Source organism: Orycteropus afer, unplaced genomic scaffold, assembly GCF_000298275.1.
Source record: "Orycteropus afer afer isolate SDZICR_OR568_19922 unplaced genomic scaffold, OryAfe1.0 scaffold00454, whole genome shotgun sequence".
NCBI lineage: Eukaryota > Metazoa > Chordata > Mammalia > Tubulidentata > Orycteropodidae > Orycteropus > Orycteropus afer.
The window spans coordinates 165,839-189,632 of NW_006922041.1; the positions used below are offsets into that span (position 1 = coordinate 165,839).

Genomic DNA, 23,794 nt, shown 5'->3' on the forward strand with positions numbered 1-23,794 from the left:
CAAGTCACGAGTTGTAATATTGAAGGATTCTATGGGCAAAAGATTGAATGACACAGGAAGCATCAAAAGAAGACAGAAGGAATACACAGAGTCACTGTATCAAAATAACTGGTCACCATTTAACAATTTCAGGAGGTAGTAATGATCAAGAGCCAATGATATTGAAGGAAGAAGTCCAAGTTGCACTGAAAGCATTGATAAAAAAATAAAGATCCAGAAAATGATCCATTTGAGATGTTTCAGCAAGTGGATGAAATGCTGCAAGTGCTCAGTCATCTATGCCAAGACATTTGGAAGACAGCTACCTGGCCGACTAGACTAGACTAGACAATATTTGTGCCCCTTCCAAAGAAAGGTGATCCAATAGAATGTGGAAATTATTTAAAAATACCATTAATATCACACACAAGTAAAGTTTTGCTGAAGATAATTCAAAAATGGTTGCAGCGGTACATCAACAGGGAACTTCCAGAAATTCAAGCTAGATTCAGAAGAGGATGTGGAACAAGGGATATCAATGCTGCTGTCAAATGTATCTTGGCTGAAAGTGGAGAAAACCAGTAAGCTGTTTACTTGTATTTTATTGACTATGCAAATGCCTTGGACTGTGTGGATCATAACAAATTATGGATAACATTTTGAAGAATGAGAATTTCAGAACACTTAGTTATGCTCATGTGGAACTTATACATAGACCAAGAGACAGTTGTTTGAACAGTGCAAGTACATATTGTGTGATTTTAAATCGGGAAAAGTTTGCTTCAGGATTATATCCATTCTCCGTACTTACTCAATCTGTATGCTGAGAAGCTGGACTATATGAAGAAGAACACAGCATCAGGATTGGAGGAAGATTCATTAACAATGTGTGATATGTAGATGACACAACCTTGGTTGCTGAAAGTGAAGATGACTTGAAGCACTTACTGATGAAGATCAAAGACTACTTGCCTTCAGTATGGATTACACTTCAACATCAAGGAAATAAGTCTTCACTACTGGCCCAATAAGCAACATCAGGATAAATGGAGAAAAAATTTAAGTTGTCAAGAATTTCATTTTACTTGGATACACAACCAATGCCCATAGAAACAACAGTCAAGAAATCCAATGTCACATTGCATTGGGAAAACCTGCTGCAAAAGACCTCTTTAAACTTCTCAAAAGCAAAGATGTCACTTTGAGGACTACGATGCTCCTGACCCAAGCCATGGTATTTTCAATAGCCTCATGTAAAAGTAAAAGCTGGACAATGAATAAGGAAGACCAAAGAAAAATTGATGTCTTTGAATTGTGGTGTTAGTGATGAATATTGAATACACCATGGACTGGCAGAAGGTTAAGGCATTGGGCTGATAACCAATAAGTAGGTGGTTTGAACCCATGAGCTGCTCCACAGAAGGAAGATGAGGTAATCTATTTCCATTAAGATTTACAGCCTTGGAAACCCTATTGGGGTTGCTATCAAATAAATCTGTTTTGGAAGAAGTATAGCCAGAATGCGCCTTAGAAGTGAGACTGGAAAGATACTTTTTCTCTTATACTTTAGACATATTATCAGAAGGGACCAGTCACTTGAGAAGAACATCATCCTTGTTAAAATAGAAGGTCAGCAAAAAAGAAGAAGATCCTCAATGAGATGGATTGACACAGTGGCTAAAACAATGAGCTCAAACATAACAACAATTGTGAGGACAGCGCAGGGCTGGGGAGTGTTTCATTTTGTTGTACGTAGGGTTGCTAGGAGTTGGAAGTAAGTCAATGGCACCTAACCACCACCACAACAACAGGAAGGAAGATCTGGTGATCTAATTCTGAAAATTAGCCAGTGAAAACCTTATGGATCCCAACATAACATTGTCTGACTCCTTGCTTTGGACATGTCATTGTGAGGGATCAGTTGCTGGAGGAGGACATCATGTTTGGCGAAATAGAGGGCCAACTAGGATATAGGAGATCCTCAGTAAGATGAATTGATTCAGTAGCTCCAATGAAGGTTCAAACATGCTGGTAATTGTGAGGATGGTGAAGGACTGAGCAATGTTTCATTTTGTTGTACATAAAGTCACCATGAGTTGAAGTTAACTCAATGGCAGCTAACAATAATGTAGCAAAGCCAGGTACTTTGCCAAGTGCTTTCACATACATCACTTAATCTTCATAACAATATAGAGATATTACTGTTATTCTACTATTTAAATTATAGGAAAATGAGGATGATTGAAGGTAAGCAACATGTCCCAGGTCACAACTTTAATTGAATGACTGTGACTTAAACCTAGTTCTGCCTGATGCCAAAGTCTGACCTTTTAAACATGACATCAGTATTTCCCAAATTTAATATGCATATCAATCACCTGGAGATCTTGTTAAAAAGCAGATTCTGATCTAGAAGGTCTAGAATGGGGCCTGCTCATTTGCATTTCTAATAAACTCCCAGGCAGTGCTGATGATGCTGGTCTAAGGACCATGGTTTGTGTAGTGAGTTTCTATGCTATGTGACCACCTTTTCTGTGCTTGGCTAGTGAAAAAAAGAGAAGGAAAGAAGGATGGAAGGGAGGAAGGGAGAGAGGAGAAAAAGAAAGAAGTTAAGGCAGAGATGCCAATGAAACTTCTTTTATTTATTTATTTATTTTTATTGCATTCTCTCTGGAGAGGTGGGATGGGGCATGCCCACAGAAGGAAGTGGTGGTGAATTTTGGAGGCGCCCATCCTGCCCAAATGCAAATTTTATGGCTGGGAAATATTTATGATTACTGGAAACAGTTTGTAAGGTGATACTTCTAAACAAAGATTCTGCTCAAAACTAGGCTTCTTACAGACCAGGGAGAAAAGCATTTCATTTTCTATCTGCCAGTAACATTAGCATTGGCTCAGAAGTCACCACTTTAGTTATGTTATCCCCACCCAGGGGCGTATTACCCAATAAGCAAGGTACGATTTCATATGGGTTTCACCTGTAGTGAAAAATACTTAAATGGTTTTTAAACAGTTTGGGACTTCTGGCTCTGCCCTAAAGTCACAAATTGTATAGCAGGAAGTTAGGAGCCAATAACTGATGCTTCCTTGTTCTTTGTAGTAAAATACAAAACAAAACAAAACAAAAGAATACCCAACTTTTTGTTGTTGTTGAGTTTTGCTTTATTTTTGGTTTAGAGTGAAGGGCCAAGGAAAACAAAAACTGACTTCTTTAGAATGCGGTGGAATTTTCTGCCATAGGCTGGTGCCTAAGGGTTTAAAGAGGGAGGTTCTGACTGAGTGTTCAAAGGGAAGGCAAAGAACTCATGATGCCAAGATCAGCAGATAAGACCAGTGCCAGGTGGGCAGGTAGGGGAAGATGCAGCAGGCAGGTGGAAGACTAAGCTAGCTCAGACATGCTTCTACGGGTCTTCCAAAAATGCGCGGGTGGGACTCCAGAAGAATAGCCTGGGGCTGCCACAAAGGTCTTTAGGGGTTAATTCAAGGATCTGGTACTCCAGGCGCAGATATTTTACCACTAATCGAAGTGTTAAGAGATTCTTGTCTACACAGAGGTGCCGTGAAAGAAAGACCTGGTGATTTACATCCAAAATATCAGCCACTGAAAACTTTATGGAGTACAGTTCTACTCTGACACACAGAAATCGCCATGAGTCAGAACTGACTTGTTAGTAACTGGTTGAGCCCTTTAAGGCAGCGTATATCATACCTTCAGCAAACACTTCCTAAGCTGTGGAAGGTAACGATTTGAGCCCACAGTCAGTGAGCCTACAGTCAGTGAATCAATTCCAACTCTGATATCAGAGGGTAGAGTAGAATTACTCCTAGGGTTTCCAAGGCTGTAAATCTTTACAGAAGCAGAATACCACATCTTTCTCCCAAGAAGTGTCTAGTGTGTTTGAACTGCCTACCTTTTGTTTAGCAGCCAAGCACTTTAACCACTGTACCACTGAGACTTCTTATTGGAGCCTAGTGAGGGCTAATTTCTGGTCTCCTTAGAGAGCCTCTCAGATCTTGCTGCTGGCTAGAATCATCAGAAACAAAAAATGCAAATATTCAGCTAGAACAAATAAGCCAGAACCTAGGGGGACAGAGCTCGGGGATTGTATACTATGAAACACCCCAGATGATTTACTGTATAACCAGGGTAGAGAACTATTGGCTTACAGAAAGAATAAAAACCATTCATTTTTTCTCAATGCCATCAGATATGTGAACATTTGTCCAAGAGTGACAACTTTGCTTTAGAAAGATCATTTAAATGTCTATTAGTTATCCCTTTGTCCAGAATACATGATTTTAAGATTAAATCTCTAAGAGAAACTCATGAGGCAGATAAATAAATAATAATAAATCCTTATTTTAAAGATGGGAAAATTGAGGCTTCCAGTTCAGTAAGTTGACCAGACACAGAGCTAATAAATGGATAAATGGTATATCTGAGATTAAAACATAGAGCATCTGACCCCAAATGTACCAGTGATATTGTTATACTATTTAATTTTTAAAACAACCTGGTGAGAATTGTAAGCAAAGTATTTACAGGTGATGGAAGGGATAGAGAGAGGTTTTACATGTTGCTTAATGTGGCTGCACAAGCCAGTAGCATAAACAAACAAACAAACAAACAAATAAATAAATAAACACTGCCATCAAGTTGATTCCAAGTCATAGTGACTTTCATTGGGTTTCCAAGGTAGTAAATCTTTATGGAAGTAGATTGCCCAGTTTTCCTTCCACAGAATTGCTGGTGGATTTGAACCACCAACCTTCTGGTTAGCAGTGAGATGCCTTGGGTACTGTGCTACCAGAGCTCCTCCCACAAGCCAGTAATAGAGCTAAAATCAGAACCTATACTTCCTGATCCAGTGCTCCCTCTAACAACAACCCAGGGCTACTATTGTCCCATTAACCCCTGATTTTCAAGCAATCCAATTGCAGAACAATTTACTTAGCTCACAAAGAAAATAATATCACCGGAGGCATACCTAGGGTACGGCAGGTATGACATATGCCCTGGGCACCCCTTGAGGTGGTCAAAAGTGAGCATTTTCTATTGGTCATCACAGTTTCCATCACCAGCTGTGAAAGATCATTCAGCAATTTAAAACTAATTGATATAGGCACTGTTTTCTGTAGATAGGCCTCTGAGTGTCACCATCCTGTCCTATTCAGACAACAAGAGTTGGGTCTTAATTTGTGTGCCAATTTCTTTTTGCTTTTGAGTAAACTTAGCTAGAACTTGCCTTCTCCCTTGCTGCCCAGGGCAGAAGTTTGACATCCAGGATCTGGAGACAGTTTAGGGGTTAATGTGTAACTCTCACTGACCATCAGCTAAGAGCCCCACAGGAAAGTTATACTGGCTGGTGCAGGCCTGCAGTTTTTCTGGGCTACTGAGATTTGTCACGTTAAACAAGGAACAGCATATCTGTCCCAACTAAGATTCACAAAATTATCTCAGTTGGCCTGGGCGATCTGCTTCCATAAAGATTTTGTTGTTGTTTTTGTTAGTTGCTGTCAAGTCTATTCTGACTCATGGCTACCCCATGTGTGCGCAGGAGAACTGCTCCATAGTGTTTTCAAGGCTGTGACTTTTTGGAATTAGATCACCAGGATTATCTTCCAAGGAGCCAACCTTTTGGCTACTATTCAGTGCTTAACTGTAGATTGCTGATTAAAACCAACAACAACAACAAAACAACCTTATGGAGCACCTCTATTCTGTAACACATGGGGTTATCATGAGTCAGAATAGACTCAATAGCAATTTTTTTTTTTTTCCCCTGGCCTGGAGAAAATGTTGTCAGGCATATAGGATGCTCATAGAACATACAACTGGCAGGTGCCAAAAGACACAGGGACTGCAAGACTAGGAATTTATGCCTAATGAGAATTCATTCAGTTTACTTTACAAATATTTAGGTAAAGAGTTGGAGGGACAACATTTGAATTGGGTGGGACAGAATTAGAGAAAGATTTGACAACATGCATGTCCTGTTGTTGTCTTACTTGGGAAAATAAAACAAACAAGCAAACAACTCTCACGGGATTCATATGTTTTAACACACTGTTACTAGATTTTATTTTTGCAAATTTTGAAGAGCTCTGGTTGTGCAGTGCCTAAGGCATTTGACTGCTATCCAGAAGGTTGGCAGTTCAAACCCACCAGCTGCTACATGGAAGGAAGATGGGGCAATCTACTTCTGTAAAGATTTACCGCCTCAGAAACTCAATGGGGCCCACTATGGGTTAGAATCGACTTGATGGCAGTCAGTTTGGTTTTTAATGTTGTATTTATGTGTATGACACTAATACAGACAGTGTACTTACCTACAGTTAAATAAGTAATAACCCTGACATAGAAGAAAGCATTTCTTCTTTGTCACAGTCAGAAAACCTAGTCCTGAGTTATGAATATTAGGTAGTAACATGGTAAAATACTTTTGATATCTTAAATTAAAAACAACAACAACCAAACCCTGCATCTATGTACTATGATTGCAAAAATGTTAAATATGTGTAGTGATGTAGGTGTATGTACTTATGAGGGATGTAAAGACTGAAGGAAATGCCCCCAAAAGATCCTTTCTTAAATCTGATTTTTTGATAGTTAGTATGTGTCTCTTGTTCAAGATAGTTGGGGAATAGTTGGGGACACTCTGTGACGCTGTAAATGCAGAAGATCCTAGATGATGTGTTTTCATGTTCCCTGGAGAAACAACATGATGCAGAATAAAGAAGGAAACAGGAGTCAGAAGACCCTGGTTCTGGCCTTCACTTGTGGGGAATGCTATGTCATCCTGGGGAAAGAACTTAATTTCTTCACCTGCTACCTGGATGTTGAGGGATAGCAATCCTAATGAATCAAAGATGAAGGAACCTTATGAAGAAAGTCCAGATCAAAAGTTTCAAATTTGAATGCTTTAGGGGCCAGACAGATAACTTAAGGAAAAAAAGTGGGAGGGAATCTTTGACATAGATGTTCTTCACTTAATAACCATTTAAGACTATTTTTTTTTTTATTACCACAAAAAGTATATTCCCTCCACCTTTTTTTCCCCTTGAAACAATTAAGCTTTACAAATCTAACTTTTGTTTTCCTAATTTGAGTGGAGTCGGCTCAATGGCAGATTGTTTTTTGTTTCTTAATTTTATTATCAGAAAAGCATGCATAATGATAAATGATGAGGTACTCATTTCAGTGATGAAGGTAAATAGTAGTGGGGGAACTGAAGACTACATGCCCAGTCTAAGTGCATCAACTCCTTAACTCAAGCCAAATATTGGCAGGAGGAAATGCTGGCTTAGTGTGAAGAATTTTTCTAATTTCATTTTTAAAGGAAAACCCAGAAATCTACACTTGCATATGAAATTTCCCAATTTATAAGCAACAACAAACATTTCAAATGAAAATAATCGTATGTGCCCAGCAAAACACATATGTGACCAAAGGCTGACATTTTGAGAGCTCTTCAATGTTTATACAGTCTTTTGTATTCCTCACTGCAGAGCCTTCTCCCATCTCTCCCAAGATGGTACACATACAATTCAAAAGCAAAAAGCAAGAACTTACTATGGGGCTGCTAAAGGCCACAGGAGGCTGTGCGCTTTCACAGTGCCCCATGGACCTTTGACGGGAATGGCGCTGGATGGGCACTCGGGCACTCTGGCTTCTCCTCAGAGGCTGGGAACCTCCTTGGCCTCTTAAAGTTGTTGGGCCCTGGGCCCATCTGGCTGGGAAGGTCAGACACTGGTATTGGGTCCATTCTTCACTGTCTGAGTCCAGCTCCTTTGGGGTCTCCAGTCGCTTGGCTGCAAGAAAGGAGTCCCGTTATTGTCCCAGACATATTTTGGCTGGATCGTGACTGGGGTGATCCTAAGCTTTGTGGATTGGAGTAAGAGCATGGGAAGGATTGCTCTGGGAAACTGACAACTGGGTTACCCTGACTAGAGAAAGATGGGTGGAAGTAGCTCACATAAGTTCAAATCCTGGCTCTACTACTGCTAGTTACGTGACTTTGAGCTTTGACTTATCTGAGCCTATATTTCTCTATTAGGGATTTTTAAAAAGTACTCAAATAAAAGAGTTGCTTTGAAGACTTAATGATATAATGTGTTAAAGTGGTTACCACACTTTTAGTCCTGGTAATGACATTATTATTAACACTTTTATTATTTGTAAAACGACATGCTTTCAAGTGAACATTTAACTACCACCAAGGCAAAAGGGATAGGGCTGCCTGTAATGTCTCTTCTTTCTCTTTCTCAAAAGAATTAATGCTGCTCCTTTGAGAGTTTCTTCTCTTAGTTACAAAGTGTATGAGTGTTTATGACGGGTAACTAAGGGAACAAGGTGAATTTAAAGGGCACTTTCAGTCTATGAAAGATGACAGTCCAGGCAATTTTACATTTTACAGCCATATCTGCTAAGTTGAAATTTTGCTTCAGTGAAAATCCAAGCGATCAGTTAGCATGGAAAGAATTTCCTGGGTGTGTTGAATCTAGCCATGAGCCTAGACCTTGATTTGTCCTGGCATCTCAGATAAGGTGACCTGAGAAATTTTTAGGCCTTTGCTGTATGACTGGGATACAATTGGGACATGTCACTAACCCATTTCTGATACATTAAAAAAAAAAAAAAATCCTGTGTGTAAATCACACTAGAAAAAAGATCAACTGGAAGGGTACCATGTAGAGCTGCTGTGGATAAATGAAAGTTTAGTAGTATTAAGAACAACTCTGAGCTGTGACAAAACAAAGCACATGGAGACAGTAAGCAACTTGCCAAAATGCCACATGCATCTGTGGGAAGCCAGGGCAATGTCTTTTACCCCTTATTCTCTGAGGAGGGTAGGATGTTTCCTTTTAGAAAAAGGGATGGAGACCCTTGAGAGCCCCACCTACCATTTTCTTGGTGGGAAAATTCACTGCCCATGATGGTGCAGCGCCGGAACACCATCTTGTTCTCAGTCAGGGTTCCTGTCTTGTCAGAGAAGATGTACTGGATCTGGCCCAGGTCCTCAGTGATATTGAGGGCTCGACATTGAATGGGTACATTGGTCTCTTCGTCATATAAGTCAAGGTCATTGTGCAGGAAGAAGATTTGCCCAAGCTTCACCAACTCAATGGACACATACAGAGAGATGGGGATCAGCACCTGAGAGGAGATCAATTCCCACTATGTTAGAAACCAGGCTGGGCTCCCTGTGTCAGGACCCTAATAGTAGGTAGTAGAAATATTGAGTAGAAAGCTTGGTGGACTTTCTCTGAGAAATAGAAGGTCAGTGACTTTATGCTTCCCTTGGAAACTTATGGGATTCTTAGGGGAATCTGAAAAAGAGGCAAAATTTCTTCAACCAGGGAGTCAAATAGTGTCTGGTAGGAAATAGACCTCACTATTGGTTTATTTACTGCCTGAGCTGGTGGAGTGTGAAGAAATGTTAACGCCTCTGTCCAGACTCTTCCTCAGATCTCTCTGCCAGCCACTTTTACAGGAAATCAGACCCATTGTTGATTATTGGTCACTGATTCAATACATAATATTTATCAAGTGCTGACTATGTGTAGATACTGTTCTCCAAACCAAACAAAACTCACTGCTGTCAAGTCAGTTCTGACACATAGCGACCTTATAGGACAGAGTAAAACTGCCTCATAAGGTTTCCAAGGCTGTAAATCTTCACAGAAGTGGATCACCACATCTTTCTCTCATAGCTGGTAGGTCTGAACCACTGACTTTTGGGTTAGCAGCCAAGCATTTTGACCATTGCACCACCAGGACTCCCTAGATACTGCTATAAGTCCTAGAAATAGTACTGAACAGAGCAAGATCTCTGGTCTTAATGTCCTCATATTCCAGTGAGAGGATACAGGCAGTAAGAAAACAAATAAATATATATCAGTGGGGATAAATCTCTTGAAGAATAAAGAAAAGTAAAGGTAGAGAATATGAGCTGGGAAGGGCTCTTGTATATACATGACTTTTACACAGAAACCTAGAAGAAACAATGGCATGAGTCATGAGTATATCAATAGGAGGAACATCCCAGGCAGAGGGAACAGGCAAAGCCAAAGCTGGGCAGTAACAATGTCTTGGGTGCAGAGCTTTGAACTGGTTTGAACTGGTTCAGTTATGGCCAATGAAAAGACCCAAATTTTTAAAATTTGGGGGATTCAGAACACTTAATAAAATGGGAAATATTGTAGGTCAAAGCCCTGGAATGGGAGACTCAGAAGAGGCACAGTGAGCTCTTTCAGGAGGCTGGTACCTGACATTGGATTGTTGCCAGGACTGTGGAAAGTGACACATATTGAAATCTGCATGGTTGGCCACCACCATCTTTGAGGGTGGCACAATGGTTTTGACTGAACTGGGTAAGAGATTTGGTTGCTATGCAATGCACATGTTGCCCTTGTTTTCTATGAGGGCAATTAAGTTTCTAGCAGGGCTTCAACCCATAATTTTTTCCATTCTGGTTAATGTTCTGATTCACCCACTCTGATCATTATTGCTTTATCTGTTCTATACCTGGCAAAGGGACAGGCATGCTTGAGTCATTGTTGTAATCTTGCTCTTAAATAGAAAAGACAAATAATTATTTTTCCCATTCTACTATCTGGGAGAGGGTGCTGTGGTAGTCCACAAGATTGAGCTCGTTCTGACATTACTGCAAGTGTGAATACATTCAAAGACATACAAGAAAGCAATAAATACTTTCCCATCTCAGTCCAGTTAGTTCTCTTTTGAAGCCAATGTTAATTTTTCCTTATTTTGAAAAGTTGTAAGAATACAACAAATAAGGTCTCAGCTTTTGGGACCTTATTTAGGGTGAGTTTCCCACCTGGAGCAAGATGATCATTGTGAGGAACATGTAGAAGCCCCCAAGGGCAAGGGGAGGGAAGTCGCCATTGGCATCTGGAACGTCAAAGGGAGGGTGTTCTTCAAAGGTTGCATTCCAGAGGGTGTGACCTGAAAAGAGGTAAAGCCAGGGCAGAATCTTCACTTAATCCTAAAAATGGTCAATTACATGAGCCCATGAAGTGGGTGTGCTTCAGAAGAACCAATCCATATTCTGTATGACATGGTTCTCTTTATATGTATCATTTATCTCTAAATTAGTCATTAATATACCTTAAACTTCAATCATTTGATTAAATTAAGTTTGTTCTATAAGAGGACTCTAGCATGGGAATTACTTATATTATAATGAAGTCCTGTTATTTAGGTGTTGGAAAAAAAAAAAGAGACATGTGTTCTATTCAGTTGTGTGCTAGAAATTGCATGACAGGGATGTCTTGACAGATATCCCTTGACAACCCTTCCTTATCTATCCACCCATCCATCTATCCATCCATTCACCCACTCATCTATCATCTGTCCATTCATCCTTCATCCTTCCCTCTGTCCATTTATCTATTCATTCATCTGTCCATCTGTCCACCCACCTATCTATCCATCCATTCATCAACCCATTTATTCATCCATGTTCCATCCTTTTAGTGAATATTTAGTATATTCAAGGAGGAGTTAGTCCTAGATCTTGTCCTTCAAGAGCTCTCTATTGAGCTAGGGAGACAAACAAGAAAAAGGATGAAATCCTGTACAGTGTGAGGGACTGTGTCAGAGCCCAAAATGCCATGAGAGTCCTTGGCAACAGTGCCAGATGTAGACTGAATCTTCTATTTCCCTGACTGCAAAATGGGGATAACAACACCCATTATCTGAAGTTGTATAAGATGAAGTGTATCCAGCACCTGCTACAGAGATTTCTGAAACTCAGTACCTCAGCTGTTAATTTGTAATTCTACTTTTCCTACAGAGTTGTTTTGATAGTAGAATAACTTGGTATGTATAATGGTCCTAGCCCAGTGATGGGCATGTGGTACATGCTGAATAAACACCAGCTGCCTCTTCAGCTCCAAGGTATGAACTATAGGGAATAAAAGACATAGAGAATGTTGTCTTGCCTGAAGACTCTTTCACACTCAGGGGCTTGGGCCAATGCTATCATACGTTATAGGAAAGGAAAGTTAGAAATATGAAGGTGTTTGAAGGAAATATTACAGAGTAAATGACTAGGGGCCAAACATATGGCATAGAGTAAGGATTACTATCCTTCAGAGGGGTCAGAAAAGACCTTGAGAGAAGCTAGAGAAACTTGCATGAAGGAAAAGGGCTTGAGAGGTCCTGAAGCCTGGGCAAGTGGTGGGTGGATAGAAAGGTCTGGGAGAGGATATCTTGGACAAAGAAAGAATAAATTCCACCTTTACAAAATCAATGTAAACATGTGGCAAAGAACCCTGGAATTATGCTCAAGAGCTTTCACCTTCCCCAGTAGCTCTGCTTTAATTAGGTGCCAACAGAGGTCTGCCGCTGCGTGAGTGTCATTGTCAGAAAGAATAGAGTTCTGCCTCCCTATTACTTCCTCAATTTATTTATTATTTTGGTGAATCTTCTAAGCTGTTTCTGGTTTGTCTGTAGCTTATCTCATGGTGTGACCTCTTTGTCATCAATTTCTTTTCTCTGGAGATAGAATGAGATGATCTCAAATGTCTTTCCAGCTCTGACATTCCCTGAAAAACAATACTGAAGCAGAGACAACAGTCCGGCAGCATCACTGAGGGACACAGAAGTGGCTATTGGGGACTGTATTCTGGGCTTGCTTTCTGTCCCCTCCATATATTCTTACAGTGGTGAACCACCCTCATGCAGAGTGCTATTAAAGCCATTTGGGAAGCATATTAATTAAATACTCTAGGCAACCCACATGACTTAATCAGAGTATCTTAACTGTAGTGGCACATAAAATCTCTTAGTCCCAGCAAGGCCTTGCCCTTTCAGACATTATCTTTCTGAAAAACAGTGATGAGAATGATTCCTAAGGCAAGTAAAGAAAGTAAAGAAAAAACACTACTGCTGCTTATTGGTTTTGGTTTGGCAGTGGATTCTGGACTCAGCACTTGAGTTCTTCCTCTTGAGCTTCCTTGGTACTTTTTGGGGTCTCCTGTAGGGGCCTGAGAGCCATGCTTTGAATGAAGCCACAGAGGGGTGGCAGTGGATAAGAGCTCCAGCTATGGTCTCTCTTTGCCTACACTATGAGGGTCAACTTAAATGCCTCCAAGTCAGTCCTACTACTTAAACTTTCCACAATTCCCCATGCTTATAGCAGTTGTAGAACTCAGCTGCAACCAGGTTCTGATTCAAGTTTCCTTCCTGGCCTTGCTCTTGCAACACCAAATAGCAACTGTTCTTCTACATAAAATGATTCTCTGCATAAGATGTGCTTTGTTTGTGCCATCTTGGAGGTGAAGAATGGGCTCTTTCTCCTCATATGTGTCTATCCTGTCCTGCTCCTCTCTTTGCCCATACCATCTACCTCTCCTGGCAGACTCCTACCTGTATTTGGGAGCCAACTCTAGCACTGATCTTTGCATGAACAACTTCCCTTCTTGAGGCTCCTATAAATGCTTGTGGCTAAGATGAATAATGGTCCCTCAAGATGTCCATGTTCTAATCCCTAGACCCTTCAATTATGCTATCTTATATAATGAAAAGGACTTTGGAAATATGATTATGGATCTTGATATAGAAAGATTAGCTTGGATTACCCAGGTAGGCCCAATGTCCTTATAAGTGAGAGGTAAGGAGAGATACCATTACAGAAGAGAAGGTGATATGAGCAGAGATTAGAGTGATATGCTTTGAAGGTGAAGGAAGGAACCACAAGCCAATGAATACAGGTAGCTACTAGAAGCTGGAAAAGGTGAGGAAACAGATCCTCCCCCTTCCACAACTCTCCATGTTGTTTTTAGAAAGAACTTCTAGAAGGTACCAAGCCTACTGCCAAAATTTGACCTTATATTAAAAGTCCTATGTGTTATGAATTATATTGTCTTCACCAAATATATATTGAAGTCCTAACTCCTACACAGGCACATTGCCAAGATATTGTGTGTTTGGTTCCAGACCACTGCAATGAAATGAATATTGCCAATAATGTGAGTCATATGAATGTTTTGTTTTCCCAGTGAATATAAAAGTTATATTTTCACTATACTGTATTAAGTGTGCAACAGCATGTTGACAAAGTTTGAAATACTGTGAAAATTGCCATAATGTGGCACAGAGACACAAAGTGAGCATATCCTGTTGGAAAAATGGTGCCGATAGACTTGTTCAACAGAGAATTGTCACACAACTTCAATTTGTAAAAGACACAATATCTCTGAAGCACAATTAAGTGAAGTGCAGTAAAATGAAGTATTCCTGCACCTGTAAATATAATCTTCTTTGGAAATAAGAGTTTTCTTTGATATTAGGTTACTAGAGTGAGTCCTAAACTTAATCACTTATGAGTTATAAAAGGAGCAGAAGACACATGACATTTGAAAATCCACGAGCAGAGAAATGCCAAGCATTGCTGGCAGCCACCAGAACCAGGAGAGAGTCTCACAGAAGAAAACGACATGGCAAAGACCCTGATTTAGACTTTTATCCTCCAGAACTGTGAAAAAAATAAATTTCTGTTATTTAAAGCCACCTAGATAACTAAAACATTCAAGGAAACTGATTTTGGACTTCTGGCTTCCAGAACTGTAAGAAAATAAATTTGTGTTGTTTTGAATGACTGAATTTGTGACAGCAGCAATAAGACACTAATACAGCAGTTTGTGTGTGTGCCTCACTGAGTGTGGCAGATTGTATTATTGATTCTAATAGTAGTGTATTGGACTCCATCTAGCTCTAGATTATGAGCTCTTTGAGGACCGGTCCTCTGAGTGATTCATCTTCCCATGCTAACATGCTTATCCTTCCACGCTAAGAGAGTACATGAGTTCAGTAAGTATTTCTTGAACAAATAAATGACTAATGACAATTTCTAATATTTAAATAGCACATAATCCTTTTAAGAGATTTTCACTTGCATTTTATCTCTTTGGCATCTCATTAATCTAGACAGATTAATTTTTATTAACCCTGTTTTACAGATAAGGAAACAGAGACTCAGAGAGTTGAAGCAACTTGGCCAAGGAAACAGAAGCCTACTGTATTCTTCTTTCTGAAATATTCCATACCTACAGCTCCGATGAGGCACATGAGGAAGAGGATCCCGATGCAGAAGAAGATGTGTGTGTTCATGCGCCGTTCAATCTTACTGCGTTTGTACCGTGGGCCACTGTTGTTCAGCATGGCTTTTGTCTCATGGCCTTTGAGAGAAAAATGGGGAAATCAGCCCCTGTTTGTGTCTGGCCTGGAGCTCACCCTTGGCTCTTCTCACAGGAGCTTATCGTCGGCATTCTCTAACCAGAAGCTGTCCTGCTTCAGGGAGGTTGCTAAGAACTTGTGTTTTTGAGGGAGGCTGCTGAGAATAACTATAGTGGTCTCACATAATAGTCAGATACTTATTGAGTACCCTCATGTGCCAAGCACATTAACTATGTGCAGGGTGTATAGGTTATGACCCACCTCAGCTGAGCCCTAAGCAGCTCCCTTCCTATCTTGGAGTGCTGCATAAAATTTATTCAAAGAAAGAACAACAAAGTTTGAGAACTACTGATCTCATCCAGTCATTTCATTTTCTATCTGGGGAAACTGAAGACCAGAGAGAGGAAGGGTTTTGCCCAAAGTGAAAGAAAAATTAGCATCAAAGGTAAAATGAGAACCAGGGTTCTGATTCCCAGTCTATTTTTCCTTCTTTTAGCCCACGGAAGGTACCATTTGTCTAATATTTAAGAAAATAAAACCCATTGTTGTTAAGTCAATTCCAATTCATAGCAACCCTAAAGGACAGAGTAGGATTTCCAAGGCTGTAATCTTTATGGAAGCAGACTGTCACATCTTTCTGCCATAGGAAGGTGGTGGGTTTGAACCATCAACTTTTCAGTTAGCAGCCAAGCACTTAACCACTGCCACCACCGCTCCTTTTTAAGAAAATAGGCCTTCCCTAAATAGCCAAAATAATATTTAAGAAAAAGAAAAAAGCAGGAGGTCTCACACTCTCCAACATCAAAACATAAAATACAGTCACTATAATTAAAACAAACTGATATTGACTCAGCAATAGACACAGAATTGACTCAGCAATGGAACAGAATTGAGAATCCAGAATTAAACTCAGCTATCTATGGACACCTGATTTTCAACAAAGGGTCAAAGTCAATTCAGTGTGGAAAAAATAGTCTCTTTAATAAATGGTGTAGGCAAAACTGGATATCCACCTGCATAAAAATGAAACAGGACCCATTCTCAATAAAAGACAAAAACTAACTTGAAATGGATCAAAGACCTAAATATTAAACTTAAAAAGCATAAAATTCCTGGAAGACAACATAGGAAGAAAACTATGAGACCTAATCTTTTGTGAAAATAGGATAACAAACATTATAACAAATTTTTGAATAGAAGAAGATAAAATAGATAGATGGGACCTCTTAAAAATTAAAAACTTATACTCATCAAAATACTTTATTAAAAGAGTAAATAGACAACCTAAAGACTGGGAAAATATCTTTGGAAACAATTTACCTAGTAAGGATCTAATCTCTAAAATGTATAGAAAACTGAAATAACTCAACAACAGAAAGGCTAACAACCCAATCACAAAATGTGCAAAGCATATGAACTGAACCTTCACCAAAGAAGACATCCAAATAGCCACCAAACAGATGAAAATGTTCGCAATCATTAGCCATTAAGCTAAATCAAATTCATTGCCATTAAGTCAATTCTGATTCATAGTGACCCCTCATTGAGTTTTCAAGGGCTATAAATCTTTACGGAAGCAGACTACCTCATCTTTCTTCTGTAGAGTAGCTGGTGAGTTTGAATCATCAACCTTTTGGTTAGCAGTCAAATGCCTTAACCACTGCACCAGAGAGATGTAAATCAAAACTACAATGAGATACCATCCTATGCTGGCTAAAATGGCACTGACTTAAAAAAAAAGAAAAAGAGAGAGAGAACAAATGTTGGCAAGGATGTGGTGAGATTGGGTCTTATCAATTGCTAGTGGGACTGTAAAGTGGTGCAACAATTAAGGAAAATGGTATGGCTCTTTCTCAAAAACTGAAAGGAGAATTACCCTATGATCCAGCAATCTCACTCCTAGGTATACACCATAAAAAAACCAAACCAAATTCACTCCCGTAGAGTCAGATCCAACTCATAGCAATCCCTCCTTGGGTTTCCAAGGCAGAATCACTACAGAAGTAGATTGCCCAGTCTTCCTTCTGAGGAGTGGCTGGTGGGTTTGAACTGCCAGCCTTCTGGTTAGCAGTCAGATGTCTTAGGCACTACGCCACCAGAGCTCCTTAAAATAATGACATGAACATATTTACACCTATATTCATTACTGCTTTATTCTCAATAGCAAAAAAAAAAAAAAAAAGGAAAAAGAAAAACAACCAAGTGTCCATCAACGGATGAATGGATAAGCAAATTGTGGTACCTACGTATAATGGAATACTACGCAACTATGAAGAACAATGATGAGTTTGGGAACCATATTATAAAATGGATAGATCTGGAGGGCACAATGCTAAGTGAAACAAGTCAAGCATATAGGGACAAACGTTATATGATTCCTCTTTATAAGAAGATAAGAATAGATAAATATAGAGAGACCAATGTTCATTGGTGGTTACTAGGAAGGGGCAGTGGCTGGGGAAATTATACTTTATACAGTACAGAAGAGTTATTTTATTTAGTTGAACACTGAGAGTAGTTACTTTGGTGATGGGAAAAGTGGCACTAATTATGAATATAGTGAGCACAGCACAACCAAAATAATAATGAGTGTTTGAGCACATATGGATGGGCATACGCAAATTGGAATATAGGTAGGTACAGATCCTGTACCACCACTCATCTATCAGTTTGTGGTACTGTGGTGGTTTTCATGTTCTGTAATGCTAGAAGCTATGCCACCAGTATTTCAAATACAGGAAGAAGGGCCTGGTGATTTACTTCTGAAAAAACTGGCCAGTGAAAACCTTATGAATAGCAGTGGAACTTTGTCTGATACAATGTCAGAAGATGAGCCCCTCAGGCTGGCAGGCACTCAAAATATGACTGGGAAAGAGTTGCCTCCTTAATGACATGGATGGAGTAAAGGTTTTGGGACTTTCATTTGCTGATGAGGCAAATGAGAGAAACTCAAAATGAGAGAAACAGCTGCAAACATCCATTAATAATCAGAACATGGAACATATAAAGTATGAATCCTTCCTGGAAGCTGTCAAAAATGAAATGGAACACATAAAGATCAATATCCTAGGCATTACTGAACTGAAGTGAATCAGTGTTGGCCATTTTGAATCAGACAATCATGTGGTCTATTATGCTGGGAATGACAAATTGAAGAGAAATGGCATCACATTAATTGTCAAAAAGAACATTTCAAGATCTATACCGAAGTACAGTGCTGTTAGAGATAGGATAATATCTATACACCAAAAAAGGAAGACCAGTTAATATGACTATTACTCAAATTTGCTCACCAACCACAATGCCAAAGATGAAGAAATTGAAGATTTTTACCAAATCCTGCAGTCTGAAATTAGCGAAACATGCAATCAATGTGCACTGATAATTACTGGTGATTGGAATGAGAAAGTTGGAAATAAAGAAGCATCAATAGTTGGCATTGGTGATAGAAAGGACACCAGAGATCACATGATAGAATTTTGGAAGACCAGCAAATTGGCTGGAGCTCTGGTAGCATAGTGCCTAAGGCATTTGATTGCTAACCAGAAGGCTGGTGGTTCAAACCCACTAGCCACTCCTCGGAAGGAAGGTTGGGCAATCTACTTCTGTAGTGATACCGCCTTGGAAACCCAAGGAGGGGTCGCTATGAGTTGGGTCTGACTTGATGGCACATAACAACAACAACAACAAGAGCAAGTTGGCAGCTGGAACCCACCCTGTGGCACTGTGGGAGAAAAGTTACAGCCTTGAAAACTCTATGGAGCACAGTTCTCCTCTGCAACACACGGGGCCTCCCTGACTTGGAGTCCACTTGATGACAACTGGTTTGGAATTTTTTTCTTCTTTTTTGTAAGCCAGATCAGAATTCTCATTTTACCAATGAGGAAGAAGGTGCTGAAAGGGTGGCCTAAGGCCACCAGGCAAACTAGGAGCAGTGCCAAACTGGGAAGCAGCTCTTCTGACTGCCTCTTCTGCCTCAGCTGGTGGGATGACTGTCTAGTTTGATCCCAGCTTTTAATTCACTTTTCTTGTTCCTCTGCCTGCAGCATTCTTCCTTCACTTCTTAGCTTGGTGGACACTTTTTTTTTTTTTGTCCCCTGGGGCTTACCTAAATACCACATCTTCTGGGAAACCACTTTCTTGACCCCTTAAACTGGGTCCCACAGAACCTTGCACTTTTCTTTTCTCAGTCCTGTGCCACTGTCCAAGGCCCCTGCTAGGCAATACTACTAGCTCATGAGCCAGGACTGTGCACCTTTCGCCTAATGCCACAGTGCTTAGAACATAGTAACTAGTTGTCCTCAAGTTGACTCTTGGTGGCCTCATAAGTGTCAGAACTGTACTCCAGTGGCTGACTTTTTGGAAGTAGATTGTCAGGTCTTTCTTCTGAAGTGCTTCTAGGTAGATGTGAATTTCCAAGCTTTCAGTTAGCAGCCAAGCATATTAACCACTTGCACCTCCCAGGAACTCCTTCAATTCTGACTCATAGCAACCCTATGAGACAGAGTAGAACTGCCCCATAGAGTTTCCAAGCTTGTAAATCTTTATGGAAGCAGACTGCATCATCTTTCTCCTACAGAGCAGCTGGTGTGTTTGATTTTCCAAACTTTTGGTTAGCAACCAAATGCCTTAACCACTGCACTGCCAGAATTCCTTTGGAGATGATACCAAAATTCCAAACTCATTGCTGTTGAGTTGGTTCTGACTCATAGCGACCCCTCCTTGGGGTTACGAGGCAGTATCTCAACGGAAATAGATTGCCTAGTCTTCCTTCTGAAGAGTGGCTGGTGGATTTGAACTGCCAGCCTGATAGAAACCTAAATATTTGTTGAATGAGCTCATGAATGGGTATTTATAAATCATTTCAAGTGTAAAAGTTTAAAGAGGAAGTAAGAACAGAAATCACTTCACTGTAGGGAATAAACAACAAGATCAACAAATACACAGGGCTGGGTGCTGGGTCTGGGCTAAGCCTTTCAATGAATTTTCTTCTAGAATCCTCACAAGAATTCTATGAGCTAGGTGGTATTATCATCCCTGTTTTAAAGGTGAGGAAAACCAAGTTTAGAGATTGCAAGCGTCTTGTCCAAGCCTGCATAGCTAAGAGCTAAGAGCCAAACTGTGACTCTGTCTTTAGTCAGAGCCTGTCCTCTGGAGCTGCTGAATTTTAACTACTGTGCTATCTCCTCAGGAGTCGAATTAGAAAATGCCAGTCACATATTTTCTGTGCAAAATTAAAGAAAACCAATACATCAGCTCCAGCAGTGAATGGTTTTAATGCTGTTTAGCTGGTTGCTTTGTGGATTTAAAGTGGCAACAAAACAGTAGGAGTGAACAAACTCCAGTCTTATTAAATTAAACTCAAGTTGCTGCAATTGCTAGAGGTTCTTGTGGTACCATGAGCTCTTTCGGATGGGGCTGATGAGACTATGGCCTTTCTGCTTGCCTCAGGCTCATCCCATACAAAGGTTAGCGAAGTCACACCTTCACTCACCTGCTCCCCACCTTCTGAAAATCTTTGTGGATCCTTTTGTCATTTTGACAAGAGTTGAGCTTCATTGGAGGCAGTATGGTGTAGTGGTTAGAATATGGCCTTTAGAGTCAGACAGATAGTTGATTGACAAGGAGTTAATCTCAGTAGATTTATAGCCTTGAGTGAGTCAATCTTTTTGTACCCCAATTTCCTCATCTGTATGGTTATATGTACACACAGAGAGAGTGAATCAATATGTGCAAAGCACCTAAAATAGTTCCTGGTACTACACAGTAGGGGCTCAATAAATGTTTACTTTTACATTGTTATAATTGTTATCATCATCATAATGGCAGCTGGGAAGATCACATGTATGCACACTGGATTTCTTCATCCTGGAAAGCTTGGCCTTTCTGGGTCTCTGGCTCTGAGGTGCTCATATTTTGTCCATCAATAACTCTAGACCAGTCGTTATCAACCAAGGATGATTACCCTCCCCCTAGGGTACATTACCAAAGTCTCAAAACATTTTTGGTTGTTAGAACTGGGGGGAGGAAGAGTTGCTATTGGCATCTACTGGATACAGGCCAGGTGTGCTGCTAAAAATCCTACCACACAGTCCCTTAAAACAAAGAATTATCCAGGCCAAAATGTCAATAACGTTGAGGTTGAGACCCTTACTCTTGATAATAACAATAAAAGCTATTATTACCATTTTGCTCACCTTTTTTAATGTGCCAGGCATTGTGTTAAGTTCCCCCTACCCCTGTTTTTTTTTCATTTGCAGATAATCTCATTTGAATTTTATATCCCTATGGAGTAGGCACTATTACTCCCCTTTGTGTTTAAAGTTTGGCCAACTTGCTCAGGAACTTGTAGCAAGTGAGTGGATTGCAATCCCAGGCAGGTTGACTCCCCAGAGATATAGTTAATGCCCTCTCCAAATCTGTGTCTTCTTATCCCACTTCCATCACTCACTCAAGCTTTCTTCATTGTTTCTATTTAGGCAGATATGCAAAGCTCTCAGCCTACTTTTTTTTTTAGTTCATTTTCAGTAGGTCTACCAGATGGTGTTGAACTCCATTGCCAAAGACCCTTAATTGAAAGCAGTCACTTGAGCTGTCAAATACAACTCCTCTCCCCCAAATTAGGCAAATCTAGCTAGATCGTGATGTTATATTTTAAAAAAATCCAATATTTTCCTTTGACACTCTCTAAAAGTGAAGCTTAGTGTTTCTATGTGCATGAAAAATGGGGTTCTACTTAGACCCAAAGAAATCAATCCAAACCAAACAAAAAATAAAACAGTATTCCAAGGTGTTCCAAGGATATTAGTGAGTGGAAGACCTTGAGAAAAGTGTTTTGGAGCATTTTACTAAAGGTAGATACTCCAGGGAAGCTATCTCCTCTAGAGTAAGAGTAGTGTATCAGTTGTTCATTTAACAGCTGATATTTATGGAGTACAGATATTTATGGAGCATTGGGCAGTAGGTAAGGAGCTCTGGTGGCATAGTGCCTAAGGCATTTGACTGCTAACCAGAAGGCTGTCAAATCAAACTCACCAACCATGCTTCAGAAAGAAGACTGGGCAATTTACTTCTGTAGAGATACTGCCTCAGACATGGAAACCCAAGGAGGGCTTGCTATGAGTTGAAATCGACTTGACAGCAGTGAGTTTGCTTTTGTGGCAGTAGGTAAGGAGCTTTAGTGGAGTAGTGGATAAGGTATTTGCCTGCTAACTAAAAGGTCAGTAGTTCAAACCCACTAGCCATTCTGTAGAAGGAAAACAGGGCAATCTACTTCTGTAACAATTTACAGCATCAGAAACCCAATGGGGGTCTCTATGGTTGGAATTGACTCGATGGCAGTGAGTTTTGGTTTTGGTTTTGGTTTGTGCAGTATGTACTGGGGATACAGAAGTCACAAGACTGTCCTCAAAGACTTTAGATTTCATTGCAAGAGGTGCTGCTGTCGACATCTGGTAAGATGGAGGAATAGGCAGACAAGTGACACAGACCCTCTTCAACAAAGAAAAAAGAAACCAATTGACAGAGATACAGAAGATAATCCTGGAGCTCCGAGCTTTGAAAGGAAGTATATAGAAGTGGATTAGGCACCAACTAGTGGAAAAACCTAAACAAAAACAGCGAGTAAGGAGATGGTCAGAGGAGTGAGTTGTCAGCTACTCTGATGGGACCAACAGCCTGAATATTTCCAAGTGGTGTTGGGACCTGAGAATTGACCTAAAGATCAGCCATGGTCACCAAAGGGTGCAGGGATGACTGCGCTGGTGGCCTATGACTAGGAAGGAGGGAGACAACCTGAGCTGTGGACTTTCTGCTGTCTGGAGGGTGCAGCCATATTGATTGTTTACAAGCAGCATCCATTTGGGATATTTAAAGTGACTGAGGGTGCAGCCATTTTGAATGTTTATAAGCGGCAGCCATTTTGGATTTTAAAGTGACAGCATTCTCATTCATATTCCAGGAACCTAAGAATAGGATCTGTTTGCCAAGGATGGCAGGGACATACAGGAGGCTGACCATGCAAAAGGAGACAGGTGGTGAGTGTATAAGTGCTGCCAACTAGCGAATAGAGGAGCACAGCACAGTATGCTGCTTATGTAGATGGCATACAAACAAAACAAAGACAATGAAAATTGTGGGTAAGTCACACCAACATACAATAACCAATTAAATATAAACACAGAAACATTACAATGCCTTGGAGACAACAGAAAGAACCAAGATAAAGCAACAAACAAAGAAGCAAGATAAAGCAAGAGAAACAAGGGACCAGGATACAGACCCAAAACACATCCCTGAGGAAGAGGCAGCACCAATGCTTCTCCCTAATGAGGAATTCAAAAGAATTATATTTAGGTATCTTCAACAAATTGAGAGACAGATCAAGGAGAACACTGACAAAACTGAGGAAAACACAGAGAAAACACTAAAACAATTTCAAAAGACAATACATGAACAAAATGACAAAATAAATGAAAAATTAGAAATGATACAAAATCTACAGACAGAAATCCAGAAGATTAATACTAAATTTCCAGAAATATATAAGACATTGAACAGGTAACGGAGTAGAATTGAATCAATGGAAGACAGAATTAGTGAGATTGAAGG

General features: G+C 40.1%; 1 protein-coding gene across 1 annotated transcript in view; it reads right to left on the minus strand.

Annotated features, from left to right (window-relative positions):
• The window catches only part of ATP10B (ATPase phospholipid transporting 10B (putative)), a 188,388-nt gene that overhangs the window by 97,335 nt on the left and 67,259 nt on the right, over positions 1-23,794 (minus strand). Inside the window, exons 6-9 of the mRNA XM_007954247.2 lie at positions 15,055-15,186; positions 10,821-10,948; positions 8,884-9,136; positions 7,553-7,791 (exon numbers count right to left, since the gene is read on the minus strand). Of these exons, the coding sequence (XP_007952438.1) occupies positions 7,553-7,791; positions 8,884-9,136; positions 10,821-10,948; positions 15,055-15,186 (752 nt within the window). The remainder of the gene's footprint in view (positions 1-7,552; positions 7,792-8,883; positions 9,137-10,820; positions 10,949-15,054; positions 15,187-23,794) is intronic.